The sequence below is a fragment of the Octodon degus genome, unplaced genomic scaffold (genome assembly GCF_000260255.1).
Source record: "Octodon degus isolate 3935 unplaced genomic scaffold, OctDeg1.0 scaffold00065, whole genome shotgun sequence".
NCBI lineage: Eukaryota > Metazoa > Chordata > Mammalia > Rodentia > Octodontidae > Octodon > Octodon degus.
In genome coordinates, this window is record NW_004524641.1 from 9,504,349 (window position 1) to 9,523,010 (window position 18,662).

The following is an 18,662-nucleotide window of genomic DNA, read 5'->3' on the forward strand; positions in this document are numbered from 1 at the left end:
GGTACACTAGTGAAAAAAGACAAATTCTGCCTCAAGGAGGTGACAGTCTCTCTGCTGGTAGCAGAGGCTGAAAAGAGCAAGTAATTAAAGCAGACCACAGATACTGATGCATGCTCTGAAGAATATCACGCAAATGCTGTGTGAGTGCCCAGGATGGTGATCATTTCCAGGCGACTGAATGTGTGCATTCTGGGGCCCTAAGCTCCCTGTACACATTTGGGCTCTTCAGGTTAGTAGACGCAGAGGCACTGTGTCTGTTACCCTCTTTGTGCCTCAGTTTTTGGCTGGACAAGGCTCATAGTACTTTCTTCACGTGGCTGTTGAAATAAGTCGATGTGTGGAAAGCAGTCTGAGCAACACTTGACAACACTGTTTCTTCTTTATTTTCCTCTGAATAATTCACATTGAGCTAAGGTCTAAATATTAGGGAGGAGCTCAGACTGAGAATATAGAAAGCTTAAATGAACTCTGTACCAAAGAAAGCACAGCTAGACTAGGACACAGCAAACAGTCTTCTTTATATTTGTATGGTATACATGAATGAAAACGCATGACGCGGAAGCCACCATGGCGACAGTCATGATCCATCTTTGTATTCGTCAGCACTCTCGGCGCTCGTGTCCTCACTGCTTTCTTCTTCACTCTCGGTGCTGCTGTCTTCTTCATCTTCCTCATTGCCCTCAGGATTCTGAGCTTCTTCTGCCACAGAAAGAAAGATAAATGCTTCTCATTATTTATTTTTTTCTTTTTCTTTTTCTTTTTTTGTATTTCAGGGAAGGGTCTACAGTGTGTTTAGGGTCTCACTACTAGATCAGGCTTATAGTGCTCCACCTGTTTACAGCCACCCAAGAGCTCGGATTACAGGCATGCACCACCACGCCCAGTCTCAAGTGCCATCTCGGTGACCCGCAGGGGTGGGGCTGGCATGGCAGGCTCGGGGATCTAATCTCTGGGCCCTGTGCCTGTTTGCAGGTGCTTTAATCTGCTCAGCTATTTGGCCAGCCCTCTTCTTAATGTTTCTACTCCTCAAAAATATCTTATCCTCCTTGTCCATCCCTCCCCCGAGAAATATGTAACTTAGGAGCATAAGAATTATGCTTACAAGGAGCATGGTGGTGGAATAAGGAAGAAATACATCTCTACAGGCATGATATTTGTGGGTTGAAACAAATTAAAAAATAGACCTAGAAAAATCATTTTTACTATTGTTAGTGAGATTCTTCAGTGGAATAAAAGAAAGTGAGACTTAGGGTGATTTAGAGTGAATTAGATTTCCTTAAAATTAAGGGACAGCATTTTCAATCCATCGAGATGATTATTATTATGTTCTGTTTTTTGATAACTGGTGACTGTCACCCAGGAAGTCTGCTGTGCCCAAGGCAGCTGCACTCCTAAGGTGAAGATGATCATCTTTGTCATCCACAGAGGACAAACCTTCTCACTCTACTATTCAAGACAGCTATTTAGCTGTTCCTTAACCACCTCCTGAAAATTTGACTTTCCTGGGATAATGGGCTTTTAAAGACCAACTGCTCGCTGGAGAGATGGCTCAGTGGTCTAAAGCACCTACTTAGAACAAGCTTGGCAAAGCACAGGGACCGTGGTTCGATCCCCCAGCACCACATGCCAGCCAGCCCCGCCCCCTGGTGGGCTGAGCTTGCCACACACACACACACACACACACACACACACATTAAATAAAAAAAAAAGTAAGACCAACTGCTCATAGTTCTAAGAGAAAAAAGGAATTTCAATTTTTAAAATTACCCTTCAGCAATATTTCTTCAATAAGTAAGGAAAACTCCTTGGCCTCAAGATTTTCTGGTTCATAGATGAGGACTGAAAATGGACAAAAGGATGTGTTATTAATGCTCTAAGTGCTTCAGGGAACAGGTTCTTTAGGATGAGAAACCGTCAGTCAAAGCAGGTGAAAATGCAGAGAGCAATGTACACCATAATTATATCACAAACAGAGAAAATGCTGCAGTTATATTTGGCACTTTGTAAGAGCGATGATCTTCATTATTTTTTCTACCTCCCACCTGAAGACTGCTATCTGCAGGTCACCTAGATATGGATCTGTGCACAGGCCAGTAGTCAGAGCGTTTCATGAATAGAGAGGGAGAAGGTCCGCTAACGCGGACTCTGGTCATGAGGAGACTGGGTGCCTAGAGATCTTCTAAGCACATCCCTCTGAATACTCCCTCTGAGGTGCTTTCTACTGACTCATCTCCTGTACCCACACTCTTCATGACATCTCTCTAGGAGTCATTTAGCTCAAAGGATCAGTTAGGGAAAATGAATGCTTTCTTTCTCTCCATCTTGACAGCTTTTACCCGAGTCTGTGCCCCAGACACTGCCTGCTTACCAGCGTTCTCCCCTCTTCATTATACCATTGATTTGAGCACTATTTGTTCCTATTTGTGGATGCTTTATGTGACCGTGTGATCTTTCCTTTGGATCACATTACTGTAGGGGACGTTTTAGGCTTGTTGGTACTTTAACAATGTCCTAGAGGCCGGACCTTCAGTTTCATTTCAGGGTTTCCTAGACTCGCTTAGATTTTTTGGTTTCTCTCTGCAGTTCACCCACTACCTTCTTCCTTGCTGTCTTGAGGTGTATTTATCATTCTTTCTGGATCCATTTAATTTGACTCCTGCACAGCATCACGGTGGCCCCCAGGGGGCACTGAAACATCGAGTGTGCTATTAATCTTGCTAAAAGTAAGAGAAAAGTCTTGATGGTTCAAGGCTCCAGTGACTGGAGAACTCTACCCATGGCTTTCATCCTGACAGAACAAACCAGTGACTTTATTTTCTAATCCACTAACATCATTGACAACTTTTCACCAATCTGGGTTAGTGTGACTGACTGTGTGTGTGCTCCGAAGAAGCTTTTAAGGATCTTAGGTATTTTATACATCATTACACATAATACAAATTTTCTAATAAATTACCTTTTCATACATTTTAACTAGAACTCAAACATGCTTATCTTTAGTAGGCTAAGCCCCTAGAGAAGAATTCCTCCCACTAGCTCTTTAAGATATTATTTTCTTAATATGTATTTGGGATATTAGGTTAAATGAAGTTAATTAGGAATAACTTATACTAAAGAATCAAGATTTTACAAATAATTTGTATATTCAAAACTATTACAAATCTTATGGAGCAGGGCATGTAGTTCTCTAAATTTGATAGCGGAAATTATTTTGGGGGAGCACTTATTCAGAAATCTGTCAACTAACATTTCTTGGGACATAGTTTAAAAATTTTCCTGATATAAAGTACTCAGCCCAGACCTTGTCACATGGTAAATGCCGAATGAAAGTTGATTATTAGATTTTCCACAATGGCTCTTGTACTAGCGAATGGTTTGGTTCCTTCCCAAGCATTCAGTGGGTGCTTTGTGCTGACTAGGGTGGGTGGGGAAGCAAAACTTTCTGGTGACTGTGGGTCTCTAAAATTTCTCAGACTGGAGCAATTCTAGGACAGAAAGTGCTTGCTTTATTCACCACTGCTTTCCCAGCGGAGTGCCTGCCATATAGGAGAAGCCCTGAAATCATTAGAAAGTAGAACAGATGAATAGACAAATGAGTAGGGGGCAGATTTTTAATTGCTAGATAAAATTTTACTGCAGGCAAACAGGAAAAGGTGAGCTCCTGTCTCAAAACAAAACAGGAGTCCTTTTCTGAAGATATATCTGTATGTGCTTTAGATCTGTAATGATGAGAACCACTTTGGGTTTCAAGCCATTATTATTATTATATTATTATTATTATTATTATATTATTATTGTTATTATTTTACATTTAATCTATATTTTTTCCATAAATTTATTGAGAAACAAATAGCAATGAGACAGTTTCAAACCAAATTGGTAGGACAGTTTCAATAATTAACACATTGTATACATTCTTCCTAGTGGTTAATTGCTGTACAAGATGCAGACATGATATCCTACTTACAAACACCACTAGAACAAATCCCTCTATTCATTAAGAGAATGTAACTGTATATTGATCATAGCCATTTGAATACACAGATACAAAATGGACATTCATCTGCATCCCCTTTTTGTTGTTAAGTTCCGTTATTTGAGTATTATAGGTGTGTAAACTCAGCAAAATATTCTAAAAGAGTCCAGTAGCCCATAATAGTATTGGGTTTTCCGCTTCACTGGCAATGTTAGAAATTGTTGACCTGAGTCCCCTACAGCTCAACATAACAGCATGGCTTTACTTCTTATATTTCGTTTTTATACTTTTCTGCTGGATGGTTAAGACCAAGAAAAGCAGGACCTATGCAACAAGAGCTATAGCTTTTGGGTCTGATAAGGTCAGTGAAATCCCCTCAGGATTTATCCTGAGATCCTGTACCTCAGATTGTAGAACCTTTGTCAGTGTCAGCCATGTGGATGAGTCACGGCCATTGCTTGGCCAATGTGCTCTCTGTGAAAGCTTGAGAGAGTGTCTTCTCTCCATGTGACTCTCCTTATCAAGCCATTATTTTTTAACATTTACATGGCTAAAATCAAGGAGTTGGGTCTTCTAAGGGCTCGGTGTGTTCCCTATGTTGAAGCAGAATCTCATCTCATAGGCTGCCTGTGAGCGGAAGTGTGGCATCCTGACGAGATGGAGCTGCCAGCTTCTCACTCACAGGTGGGCAGGAAGCAGGAAGATGACTTGGCACAAAAATCCCAGTCATTCCTGAGATGAAGAAAGGAAAGTACTAGGACTCTTGCCTTTCAGTCCCATTTAAAAGCCCTTTTCCCAGGCTGCCCCACTGCACAGAGCAGAGGTGTAAGTTCTACTTGAGACACCAGGAAAGTGGCCGAGGCGAGACTGAGACTTTGTAAACCCTGTGGGGAGACAGATAATACTCAAGCCTATGCCAGCAGATGAAATTTCTTCATGGAACCCAATATGCATTTTTTAAAAGGCAGGCAGAGAGAAAAGAAGCTTGGCTGCCAGGAGAGATGCTCTACAGCCCAATGAAGAGGTAAACGACTCCACTCTAACTGGACCACACGTAACCACCCCAGAAACCAGAGACTTTATGCTGGAAAATGAATATGTACAGCCTTTCTGAGGCACCAGGATGCATTACTTTATATAAATGAATTACCTTAGACACCAAGAAAAGGTACTAGTTAGCCACAGGAACCACTGCTAGGCTGATTGATCCATAAAGCTATTTATACTCCAAGTCTCTGCCATCTTTACCAGAGAAATAAGCTTACAAGTCAGATGAGGAGATAAATTATAAGCTGTTAAATTAGGTCTGGGATATAATTCTACCTCTTAGTAATTCTGTGACTTTATGCAAATTAATCTCTTTGCTTAGTCTCAGTTTCTTCCTTGGTAAAGTGAAGTTAATGATGTCTGCCTCATGGAATTCTTTTGGTGGGGGGTAGTGTGGATTTATTTATTTATTTATTTATTTTTGAGAGAAGGTCTTGCTAAATCACTTAAGTTGTCCAGGTTGAGCTTAAATTTGTGGTCCTTTTGGCTCAGCTTCCCAGACTTCTCCCAATATAATTGTTTTAGGAATGAAACACTGATCTCATCAATGTTTCCATAGTAGGTATTGGATATATACCTATATAAATGCATAAATAGGGAAGTATATAATCTCATCTATAGATATCAGTAGTTATACACACATATAGAGAGAGGAAGGAGTACTATGGGGGGAGCTAGTAGATGGTAAATGGATAAGAATATCTAGGCCATAAAGATTTATATATAAATGTTTGGGGTTTCTACTAGGTAAGAAAAATCCATTTTGTAGGTGTCTGTAAATACAGAGGGATTTGGGGCAGCCCTCAAACTTGCTTTTTTTTTTTTTTTTTGAGGGGGGAACAACAAATAACTAGTGGTTTTTTGCCCCTAGAACTCTCTATTCCTCCCTGACCTCTCTGAGTGTCACAGAACCGGGGCTTCCCTGGCTTCCTACTCTTGGGTGAGAATCGCCTCTGAGGAAGCCTCCCGTCTCCATATCCCATCCCTGAACTTTGTTGCCCATGTTCCAGCCAGCCCCATCTCCCCCTGGGGAGCAGTGCTCTTTGCCCATGGGACCCCTGGATCCTGGTGTCTCCTGGGGCCTCCATGGCTCCTTTTCCTGTGACCTAATCCTGAGTGTTACAGGCACTGCTACCTGACACAGACTGAAAAGCACAACCTATGTGCGCAGTGAGTCAACAGGGGTAAGAGCCCAATTATGTTTAAAATCAGGTCCCGGGAGGGGTGAGAATGTGTGACTGGGCTCCTGCCTTCTCTCCAGGTTCCTGTACAATGTCTGAGACAGAGTGGGTGCTCAGTATGCATGAAAAGAAAAAAGGAGAGAGCAGAAGAGAGGGAGGGAGAGGAGGCAGGCAGGACATTTTTAAAGGGATAGAACCCCATGAAGATAGACTAGTTTGAAGTTTTTTTGTTTTGTTTTTTCAACCAGGGATTGAACTCGGGACCTTGCACTTGCCAGGCAGGTGCTTATACACCACTGAGTGCTATCTCTGGCCCTCTAATGTATTCTTTATAATTAGTTTATGAGAGCAAATGACAACTCTTTAATTAAATCTTATCAACAGTATGACTTAAAAGTCATAACTAGTGTTGAACTGAAATCTTCAAGGTGAAGTCCTTGAAGGAAATACAGCACAAGTATTGTGAGGATCTGTCACTAGGACAGGAGAACTGGGCTCTGCCTTGACTTTCTAAGTATGTTTCTGGAACACATATTACGTACTTTATGTCTGAAGTAAATGCTTTGCCTTGTTTAATCCTTCCAAGCACTTTTTGAACTCTTAAGCCATCATTAAAATATTTTGGTGAGGGGCTGGTGAGATGGCTCAGTGGTCTAAAGCACCTACTTAGAACAAGCTTAGTAAGGCACAGGGACCCTGGTTCAATCCCCCAGCACCACATGCCAGCCAGCCCCGACCCCTGGTGGGCTGAGCTGCCCCCCCACATGAATAAATAAAATTAAAAAAATAAATAAATAAAATAAAATATTTTGGTGAAAACTGTTTTTGGTAGCCCTTAGACTAGAACTTCCAAAAGGAATTCCTTGAGAAAGTAACACTCAGCTTTCTTGTTTATAAGGAATCTGAACCAGAGAAAGGTAAGCAAATGGCTCAGCTCTATACACAGTGCCAGTGACAGTGAACAGAAGCCCAAGCCCGCTTGACCCACACCTGTCCCCTCTCCACTGGCTAACTGGATGTAACTGGCTCTGCATCCCTCATTCCCAGTTTTGTGCAGTCCAGAACCTCAGTTGCAGAAATGCTATTATATATTTCATTTTTATACCCATCAATGATTTTAGAAAGCCTTTGGCTGAAGCTTGCAAAATACACATGCTGATCCCACCATACCTGTCAGGCAGTTTGGGCCACTAGCCCTGCAGTAAGTTACATAAACAGCAGGCACTCAACAAAATGCTTGTTGGCCTGAGTGGAACCAGTGAACCCACAGTACATGTCAGGTCATTGGGGATGAAAATTTCGATCTCCAGTACTGCAAGCTGTGCCGGTCCCCATGTCATGCCAGCCACCTTAACTGGGCTGGGGAAGCTGAGACAGGAGGATCACTATGAGTCTGAGTTGCATAGTGAAACCCTGCACCAAAAACATAAGTAAATAAAAAGATTTTTTTAAAAGAAAGAATACATTAGGGGATGAGATGGGTGGAATATTTGAAAAGGTGGAATATTCCAACTCTGTCAATGGAGAGTTGGAATCTTTCCAGATCACTACATGGACATTCTGAAATTGGAAAATATACTCTGTGACTTCACAAACTCAGTGGTAGTTTTAACCAAAATGGATGTAGTGGGAGATAAGATAAATAAAACAGGTCAACAGAAAATACCCACATGGATGCACAGAAATAAGAAATAATTTTATTTTTTCTCTCTTTTTAAAATTAATTTTACTGAGAAACAAATAGCAATAAGACATTTTCAAAACCGATTAGTAGGACAGTTTCAATAATTAATAGATTGCAGACATGATATCCCGTCCAAACACTATTAGCACAAATCTTTCTTCTCATTGAATTAAGAGAAAGTAGCTGTATAGCTATCTTAACTATTTTGTATATACAGATACAAAATGGTCTTTCATTTGTATTCCCTTTTTTTTTGTTTAGTTTTCTCAGAGAAAGATATTCTCTTGCCATTTAAATATTGTAGGTGCGTGAATTCAGCAAAATAATCCAATGTAGTCCAGTCCCTGTCATATTCTAATGATGGGTTGCAATGACAGAGACCAACTTTGATTGACAGAGTCACCTCTGCACAAATGAAGTTCAAGGGGGTCTGCAACGTAGGCCCCTCATCCTCTGGGCTTCAAGCCAAGCAATTCTTTCTTTCTTTCTTTCTTTCTTTCTTTCTTTCTTTCTTTCTTTCTTTCTTTTTTTGTGGAACCAGGGATTGAACTCAGGCCCTTGCACTTGCCAGCCAAGCGCTTATTCTACTAAGCCATCTCTCTAGCCCCTTTTTATTTTAATATAATAATTTTATTGAGAAACAAATAGCAATGAGACATTTTCAAACCGAACAGTAGGATAGTTTCAATAATAAATACATTGCCCATTGTTGTCTCAGTGGTTATTCATTGTACAAGATGCAGACATGACATCCCATTCACAAACACTATTAGAATAAATCTTTTTATTCATTGAATTAAGAAAATGTAGCTGTATATCTATCCTAACTATTTTGAATATACAGATACAAAATGGTCATTATTTGTATCCTCTTTTTTTGTTTAGTTTTGTCAGGGAAGGGTATTCCGTTATCATTTAAATATTGTAGGTGCATGAATTCAGCAAAACATTCCAACACAGTCCAGCAGTCCATAATAGTAGTGGGTCATTCGCAGGACTGGCAATGTCAGAAGTTGTTGACCTGAACCCTTTAGAGCCCAGTATACCAACATGGCTTCACCCCTTATACCTTATTTTTATACCTTTCTGCTGGATAGTTAAGACCAAGATAAAGCAAGACCTATATAACAAGAAATGTAACTTTTGTACCTGATAAGGTCAGTCAAATCCCCTCAGGATTTATCCTGAAACCCTGTACCACACTTTGTACATCCTTTGTCAGTGTCAGCCACATGGATGAGTCACGGCCATTGCTTGACCAATTTGCTCTTTGTGAAAGCCTGAGAGAATGTTTTCTCTCTATGTGACTCTCCTTAGGCACACTCTACATCATCAATCACATTTCTCTGTGGCCCCATAATCTCCTTTATTGGAAAATTTGGGACAAAACATGACGTTACAGTATAGGTTCTCCTGTGTCCTGAGTCTTCACTGACCTTGAAAGGTTAGGGCCAAAATGTTGGCTGACCTTGCAGCCCTTCCTCTTCTCTAATTTTTGGTCTGCAAACTTAGGTTGTTAATAAAATAATATTAAGAAACAGAGATAAAAATATGTATACCATGGGAGTGGTAATTTATGTGTACTTGAAGGCCCAGGAAGAGCCGGGGAAGGGAGAGACGCGGGAAGGAGAGGCAGAGAGACAGTGAGAGACAGAGACACAGACACAGAAGGGTTACTTGAAAAGATAATGATAGGCAAGAAATTTTCAAAGCTGATGAAAACATCAATCCACAGATTTAAGAACGCAAATGAACCTCTCCAATAGTTTAAAGACAGAAAATCACAACTATTTTGGATAAGTTGAAGGACTGGAAGGAAGATAAGGCTGAATGTGAGGAGGCATTGGTGGTATGGTGGCGAGCATAGCTGCCTTCCAGGCTGTGTTCCTTCTCGTCTCTAAAGCTTCTCCAACCCGAGGAAGTCCTGAGCAGTTGCACAACCCATGACCAGGACCTCTGTGACTTCCACCTCTGGCCCACTTGTGCATGTCCTCGGCTCCAGCCAGCCTGGCTGCCTGGCTGCACACCCTCGTGTGCGCACACCTGAGGTACGCCCTCTCTGACACACCTTTCCTCTGCTCTTCCCAGCCAGTTTCTTTTACTTTGAGTCATTCAGTGAAAACTTGACAGTCACTGAAAACTGCTTTGCCCTTCCCAGCATCTTTTTTTTTTTTTTTTATGTGTGTGTGGCCAGCTCAGCTCACCAGGGGGTGGGGCTGGCTGGCATATGGTGCTGGGGGATTGAACCACTGTCCCTGTGCTTTGCTAAGCTTGTTCTAAGTAGGTGCTTTAGACCACTGAGCCATCTCACCAGTCCCCCCCCCTTTAATGAATCTCAATTATTTATTTAGTTTTGGTGGAACCAGGGATTGAAATCAGGCCCTTGCGCTTGCCAGGGAAGTGCTTATTCCACTGAGCCATCTCCCGGGCCCCGCCCAGTATCTTGTCTATTCCCTCTTTGGTACTTTTACTTTTCTCCACAGCACCTATCATTTACGATGCACTGCTCATTTATGTTTACTCTCTATATGACAGACACACATGTGGGAGGTTGTGCGACATGCTGACGGCTGCACTTCCTGTGTCTGCCACACTGCCTGGCCCATGGGGCCCTCAGGCCTTTGTGGACTAAATACGTGCAGGTTAAATTAGATTTGATTGTTGTACCTTCTGACTCTTCTTTAGAACTAAAACATGAATTTACTGAGCTGTTACTATAAGAATAAATGTTCTGGCTTATTTTCCAGTGCTGGTAAATAGTCTGTGCTAATCTACTTTGATTTATTTCACAAAAAATCCTCTCCACATCTCAATTAGTCCTTTATTAATATGTTATCAAAGTATCACTGAGACAATAGAAGGAAATTCTCTAGACTTAGAATAATCAAACCACTTCATATATTATTCAGTATGTTTTTAGAAGCAATGCAAGAGTTGGAAAATGAAAAATATTTTATACTTACTCATCTGACATAATTTTTTTGCCAGGTGGTAATCTCGGCCCATTTCGGCTCTCAGAAACTAGAAAACAAAGTATTTCAGATCAGTCTTTTGAAAGAAAATTTAAATGTCAATTATAAACTTTTTAGAAAATGTTCCAATGATGATTGGTTACACAGTGTGACTGAATTCTAGGGTAGATATTTGCATTTTCTAAAAAGTTTATAATGCACATTGTCACTAATCCCCTTTAAGGCCGGGAAGATGGCTCAGTGGAATAAGCGCTTCCCTGGCAAACTCAAGGGCCTGAGTTCAATCCCCGGTTCTACCAAAAAAAAATTAATAAATCCCCTTCAAAATACCCACCTTCTTTGACATCAAACACACCTATCCCATTGTCCTTGCCACTTTCCGAAGCAGTTCTGGAAGTCCTCTTTCATGAGGGTCATTGTTTTCACTGTCATGGAAACCTTGATGTCCTGAATCAATTCAAAACATCTACCTTTCGTGGTCATTATTATTTTCACTTTGGAGAAGAGCCAAAAATGACATGGTGACAGATCCTGTGACCACGTGGATGAGGACACACTACAGTGTTTTTATAAGCCTGCTTTTCCATTGGATGGTACTTGGTAGCCACCTTCACTGTATTTTTAAAAGTCACAGCCAGTAAAGATATAATACAAGAGGACGTCCAGAGCTGCTTTACAAAGTGTCCAGAATAATGGGGTAAGTGTGTTTGAAGTGAGGGGCAGTGCTTGGAGGGGGATTATGGCAATGTGTCTCTTACTGTACTACATTTTTGTTATTTAAGTATGCACTAGTTTTTGACCAGCCCTTGTATTTTTTTTTTTCTTTCTGGCAGCCCTTGTATTTTGTATTAACATTTAAATATGTTTTTCCAGAAGTGAGGCTATAATCAACCAGTCAATCAATGATGTTTCAGGACTTCTGATGACAATGCACTTGGGACAATTCCAACACCCTTGCTTTGCTGTAGTCACACTATACATGCATGGCTGGACAACTTGAGAATGTGGCTGATTCAACTGGCACAGGTAGTGATAATACTGGTATTTCAAGATTACATTGATTTACATTCAGGTTTCATCTGTGAACTTAGTCTATGATAACCCAGGGTTCCAGGGCCCACACAGCATGCAGTACTAGGGATCAAACCTGGGTCCTTGTGCTTACCAGGCAGGCGCTTAGACAGCTGAGCTATCTTCCCAGCCCTTGCTTATTACTTTTTATATTTTTCTTGTTACAAAGCAATATATATTTTTAATATAGGAAATTAAAAGACTAAATGCTGTTCCCAATGAAAAGCACTTATATTTCTACCATTGAGATGTTCAACATCAATGTAATCATTTTAGTTTTTTCCTGTAAATGCACATTCATATTTTAAAAAATTAAGATTATGCATTAAGTTTTAAATAAATAAACTATTTCTAATCACCATCTCTTTGTGCCATTAAGTATTCTTTTATTTGAGGAAAGGGTGCTGGGATTGAACCAACCTTCAGCATGCTAAGCATGCTTATACTCTATCACTGAGCTTACATCCCCAGCCTTGCATTAAATATTCTTTGATAATCTTTCCTGATGCAACAATTTTACTAAACTAATCTCATATTATGAGCAATTCAAACTGATGTCAAGAAAGAAAACCCTTTATTTTGATAGTTGTTTTTTTTTAAATTTCTTTTTTAATTATTTATTTTTTTTTCATTTTTCTTTTTCTTTTTTATTTTTTTTCCCATAATTTTATTGATAAACAAATAGCAATGAGACAGTTTCAAATCAAATTGATAGGACAATTTCAATAATTAACACATTGCATACATTCTTCCTAGTGGTTAATTGCTGTACAAGATGTGGACATGATACCCTATTTACAAACACCACTAGGACAAATCACTCTATTCATTAAGAGAATGTAACTATATATCTATCCTAACCACTTTGAATACACAGATACAAAATGGACATTCATCTGTATCCCCTTTTTTTCGTTAAGTTCCGTTATTTGAATATTATAGGTGTGTAAACTCAGCAAAATATTCTAAAAGAGTCCAGTAGCCCATAATAGTATTGGGTCCTCCGCTTGACTGGCAATGTCAGAAATTGTTGACCTGAGTCCCCTACAGCTCAACGTAACAGCAAGGCTTTACTTCTTATATTTCATTTTTATACTTTTCTGCTGGACAGTTAAGACCACGGTAAAGCAGGACCTATGCAACAAGAGTTGTAGCTTTTGGGTCTGATAAGGTCAGTGAAACCCCCTCAGGTTGATGGTTGTTCTTGTTTGTGGTTGGCATAGTCTGAACCACATGCAGATGCCAGAGTTTTATTCTGAAAATATAGCAGCATCAACCAATATAAAGACATTTCTCACATTTCCAGATATGTGATAAATATCCAGGTACCATTTTAAGTAGTTCTCTACCACTGCGTTCAGTTTGTCCCTTAAACTTTTTTTTCCCATAATTTTATTGAGAAATAAACAGCAATGAGACTTTCAAATCAAATTGGGAGGACGGTTCCAATAATTAACACATTGCATACTGTCTTCCTAGTGGTTATTTGTTGTACAAGATGCAGACATGATACCCTATTTACAAATGTCCCTTAAACTTTAAAAAACAATATTTTCTAATGTAAATTAAATCTTTAGAGTTTTGTAAGAACCATAGTTTCATTGAAAAATCTCATTTAAGTATTAATAGTGCCATTAATACACACAATAAAATTCTTACATTTTAAAAATTTCTAGTCTAAGCTTAGACATTTTAATTTTCATTTCCATTTATGGCTTTATTCCATTTTAATCATTGTGTTAGTTTATGCATTTTTAAAAATATCCAGCTCTTGACATATTAACTTCAGGGTTTATTTTGAATTATTAACTTGTTTCTTTCAATTCTTTTTCTTGTATTTATGTTTATTATTTTTACAGTCTCTGGAACTAATACACTCATTCTTTCTTGTCATCAGAATCATAATCATCATCACTGAAGCAATTAAAACTTTAAACTCTTTTAAAAACTTAACATTTAATGTTGTGCCCACCATTATTTTCCAAATAGTTTAATTCTTATTTTTTTTGATTCAAATGTCATGTAGAAGAATGTCTTTTTAAGTGGTTTTAATTTACAATTGTATTTTGCTATTAATGCATAATTTCACTGATCATGGTCACAGAATATGATCAGTACACAATGTAGCTAGTTGTAGGAAGTGGCTGAGGCTAAAAATTGATCATACATGGGTGGGGGTGTGCGTGGAGGGGGCACAGCAAGGCTGGGCCCAGAAGAAGAGCGCTAGAGGCAATCAATCTGCTTCAGTCCAGAGATACACCTTGCCTGAGACAAGCCCAGCCATTAGCCCAGTTTCTTTCCTCTCATCTGGAGAAAGGGGCTCCACCTGACCTTAGCCTTCCCCTCTTATCTCTATTTCCCTATCCTCTCATCATGGTTCCTCAAGAGCATCAAGAGCTGCAAAATGATGCCGGAATAGGGAGCCAGTGCACCAGGGGACATTTCTCACTGTGTGCATAACAGGGGGGAGAAGTGCATTGGTAAGTCCAATGTTCTGCATAGGTGTGCATCAGTACTGGCATTTTATCAGGTATAAAATCTGGGGCAAAAAAAAAAAAAAGACTTAAAAAGCCAGAAGGAAAAAAGGTGCATTGATTTACCAGTTATTAAACATGGGGCAAACAAACATTCAAGAACCACAGATACATATGTATATAAAAATTGCTTATTATATGTTTGATTTCTGTATCTTTTTTTTTTTTTTGCAGAACCAGGGATTGAACTCAGGCCCTTGTGCTAGCCAGGGAAGCGCTTATTCTACTGAGCCATCTCCCTAGCCCTCTGTTTTTTAACTTCTTTTTGTGGATTTGGTTAGTGGGAACTTTATAACTTCAAAGGTTTTGGCTTGGAGCATTATTTTAAAATCGAGTCCCAAGTGGGCAAAGCAGGGCAGAATGACAACCTCTCCGATAGAGCTTGAACTCGCTAGCTTTGCTCGATCAGATAAAGAAGCCAGATGGGTAGGGGAGGGTTTTCAACATGTCTATACTGCTCCTAAGGTTCAAGTTCCCAATGACCCAAGATGAAGTATACATCTTTGGATTTATGCAGACACTAGCTTCTCCTATGTCCAGGGGCCTGCCTTGGTAGCAGCTATCACTCAGGTTATTTATTCATATCTTAGAGGAAAGGGAAAAAACAAGGCTACTTTTTTTCTGTTGTGAGGATGAGGGTCATTTTGGCAGAAACTACTCTGCTGCACCTGTACAGGCGGCACAGACATTATCTGTCTCTTCAACAAAACTTTCCAGTCTCTGTAGAAAGTGTCAATGAAGTTATCATTGGAAAAATGAGTGTAAATCCGAAACCAATGTGGAAGGCTGACCCATTCTGGGAAACTTCCACCAGGGCCTGTCTCAGTCTCACCAAACACCTGGAGCACCCTCCTTAATTCCTCCCCATCCCTATCCTCTGCCATCAATCACATCTCTTGGCGACCTGAAAGGATGTACAGGGCCATTCTAGATATTTCTCACCTTTTGTCCTCCCCATATGACATATTACAACACTGGATAATATGATAATTTGAATTGAGCCACAGGTAACAATCTTAGCCTTTTCAGAACTTTGTTGAGTCATAGGTTGGAACTTCTACCTCTCAGGGAATACAGCTGTTTTCTCTCTAATTGCCTTTATTAGTCACCCCCAAGGTGACTGCTTAAAATTTTTAGACTACGTTTTTTTTTTTTTTTAAAATCCCTTTCCATCTTTAAGATAAAATTTATTTTATCTTTAGTTAAATCATATTTCCTAATATTTACATTAATGGGGGGGTATTAAAAAAGTTTACTTAAGAACTGTCTTAGTTACTCTTCTCTTGTTGCTGGGACGAATACCTGACATCCAAAATGAAGGAGGAAAAGGTTTATTTAGCTCACAGTTACTGGAGGTTTCAGTCCATATTCAGCTGGGTCCAAGGCAGAGCAGCAGAAAGCAACCTTTCATGGTGGTGGCAAAGAGCAAGAGAACAAGGGAGGGGTAGCAGCAGCTCAAGCAGCTAACTTCTTTTCCCATCTTACATTGTAATGCAAATCACCTGCCCGGGGCAGGTGCAGCATCCACACCCACAATAATCAATCACAAACTCCAGAAGCTGCCCCAAGATTGCATGAGGTTTTTGGGGGACAACTATACCCAAACCATAACAAGAACACACTTGCCATAAATGGAAACTGCCCCTTGTGTCTCAAGAAATGTATATATCAGTGATAACTTTGGTCTTTTAGAATTATAATAACAAATTCCTTTTTAGATTATACAGCTAATAAGACTTTGCTTTAATTAGTTTTCTTCTTAACATCATGCATAGGATATGCTACTATTTAAAAGGTTTTTTAAGTCCTTGTTGTTCTCTTGATTCCTATAAAAAAGTTGACTGCCTGTTTTCCTTTTTCAGTTGTATGGTTTATGGTGGTTAAATCTTGTCTTGAAAGTTTTTAGGGCCAGCTGGATAGTTCAGTGGATTAAAGAGCCTGCAAGCAGGCACAGGGGCGGGGAGGTGGGGGACTTGGGAGGGTGTCGATCCCGGACCTGCCTTGCCGGTCCCCGTCCCTGGAGCTTGCTGAGACTGCATTTGAGACTGTGCGTGGTGGCACACGCCTGTAATCCCAGCACTTGGGAGGCTCTAAACAGGAGAATCACTACAAGTCCAATCTAGTAGTGAGACCCTGAACGTCTGGTAGACCCTTCCCTAAAATACAGAAAAAAAAAAAAAGTTTGTGTGTGTTTTCTTTTTGTTTTTATATGCATGTGGACAGTCCTGAATTTTATTTGGTATAGAAAAGCTTTGGTAGTTTACAAATAGATACAAAGGTTTAAAATATGATCTAAAAACACTGAGGTTTAAACAATCATTTAATTTTAAAAATCCTGTTAAATAATAGCAGGCCTAGTGGTGGTCTTCAAAAGGGTATAAACTGTAACAATTTTTTGTTTTTTGTTTTTTTCTTTCCACATTTGGGTCACCTTATCCAACAAAGATATAATATGCCCCAAACTGTTCAGATCAAGTCTAACTGATTTTCAGGCTTTACTTGGTAATATTATTGGCTTTGACCAGTTTTTAAGCTAGTAACTTAACCTAATAATTTAGGCCCTTTCTTTTACATTCTCAAGGGGACCTGGCCTCCACCTTTCTAGGAGTGCTTACACCAGAGGCTAAAACTGCTCAAAATTCAATTACAAAAACAAAAGGGGAATCAATACTTCCCACATTACATGACATCATATACTATTAAAATTAAATCAAGTAAAGCAAAAAAAGCTAATTTGGCATCAAGGATATGCTTGCATTTTTGTAGAACATGCTGTCTGGTCATATCATGTACCCAGATCTGGAGAAAAAGTTGATTCTACCTTTCAAGAAGTTGGTGCAAGTCCTATGACAGTGATGCCTTGGAGACAGCTCTACAGCCAATAGACAAGGATAGGGCTGAACCCGACCTGGGGCCTATTGAAGGACTTGACTCAGAATGCCCAGATGGTAACCAAAAACGAGAATCAAAGGTGTGAGTAGGTGATGGAGTATATAGAGATAACTGAGTTGAAAGATACCAGTATTCTTAAAATAAAATATTAAAAATATATATATTTATTATAGGACTGGCTAGATAGCTCACTGGACTAAGCACTTGCTTAGGTAAGCGCAGGGGTCAGGGTTCAATCCCTGGTACCACATGCTGCGCCAGCCCTGCTGCTGGGCACGCTGAGCTGCTGATGGAGTTGGGGCATGGTAGCATATGCCTGTAATCCCAGCACTAGGGAAGCTGAAAACAGGAGGATCACTATAAGTCCAAGCTGTGTAGTGAGACCCTGCACCAGAAAAAAAAACCCTAAAAAAAAAAAAAAATATATATATATATATATATATATCCATTATAAATAAAAGAATTTTATTCATTCTAAATTCTTCTGATAAGAGATCTCTGCTAACTTATAAATGGCAAAATCTTACTAATCTATTTATAATTATAAATTCTAAAATTGTACAAGAGTTACTGTAATTCAGTTTGGTCAAAAACATCTGAATGCACTCTGTTTTTACCAAATGTTTGTCTGTCTATCCAATCTATTAAAGCTGTGTCTTTGTCATATCCATAAGCATCTGCTCCCCTTTTTATTTGAGCTCAACAATTTTTCTTTTCCTTGTCTCCTTTTGCATTTTTAGAGCATTTATTCATAATACAATTTGCATTCTACACTTAAAAGCATGGTTCCACCTGGGTTACCAGCTAGTCAAAATGACACCAAGTTTGTTTTTCTCATAGGTCATCAAAAATTAACATACTTAAAAATCCCATAGGGTGAAAAGACAATTGGACAGGACTCCAATTGGTGAACAGAGGAGTGGCCAACCTTTGTTCATTAATAAGGAGCCCTCAGTGATCTCTATAGTCTCTTGGGAGATACCTCCAATAATTTGGTCATAATTAAAACATAGTTTTCTTGAAAAATACAATAAAGTTTTCTCACAAAAGATTCTCTTGGTACAAAATTAAATTAAGAAACAAAGGTTTTTACATGTGTATAATACAGTAGTGTTAATTTCATGGTGTATCAAATGTATTTATGACTTTAGATGTACAGGTCTTCCAAAATATAAAACAAGGATTGCTTATTATAGAAATATAGATATGACTTCTGGATGGTTAACAACCTAAGTTTGTAGACCAAAATTAGAGAAAAAGGAGGGCCGCAAGGAAAGCCAACATTTTGGCCCTAGCCTTCCAAGG

At 39.4% G+C, this 18,662-nt stretch overlaps 1 protein-coding gene across 7 annotated transcripts in view; it reads right to left on the reverse strand.

The window, feature by feature from the left end:
- Nucleotides 1-384: 384 nt before the first annotated feature.
- Erich2 (glutamate rich 2) overlaps nucleotides 385-18,662 on the reverse strand; it is a 58,698-nt gene continuing 40,420 nt past the window's right edge. For all 7 annotated transcript variants that reach the window (XM_023719192.1, XM_023719194.1, XM_023719191.1 and 4 more), the window contains 3 exons: nucleotides 10,852-10,909; nucleotides 1,768-1,839; nucleotides 385-699 (listed from right to left, as the gene is read on the reverse strand). In XM_023719192.1, coding sequence (XP_023574960.1) covers nucleotides 578-699; nucleotides 1,768-1,839; nucleotides 10,852-10,909 — 252 coding nt within the window. In that variant the 3' untranslated portion in view covers nucleotides 385-577. The remainder of the gene's footprint in view (nucleotides 700-1,767; nucleotides 1,840-10,851; nucleotides 10,910-18,662) is intronic.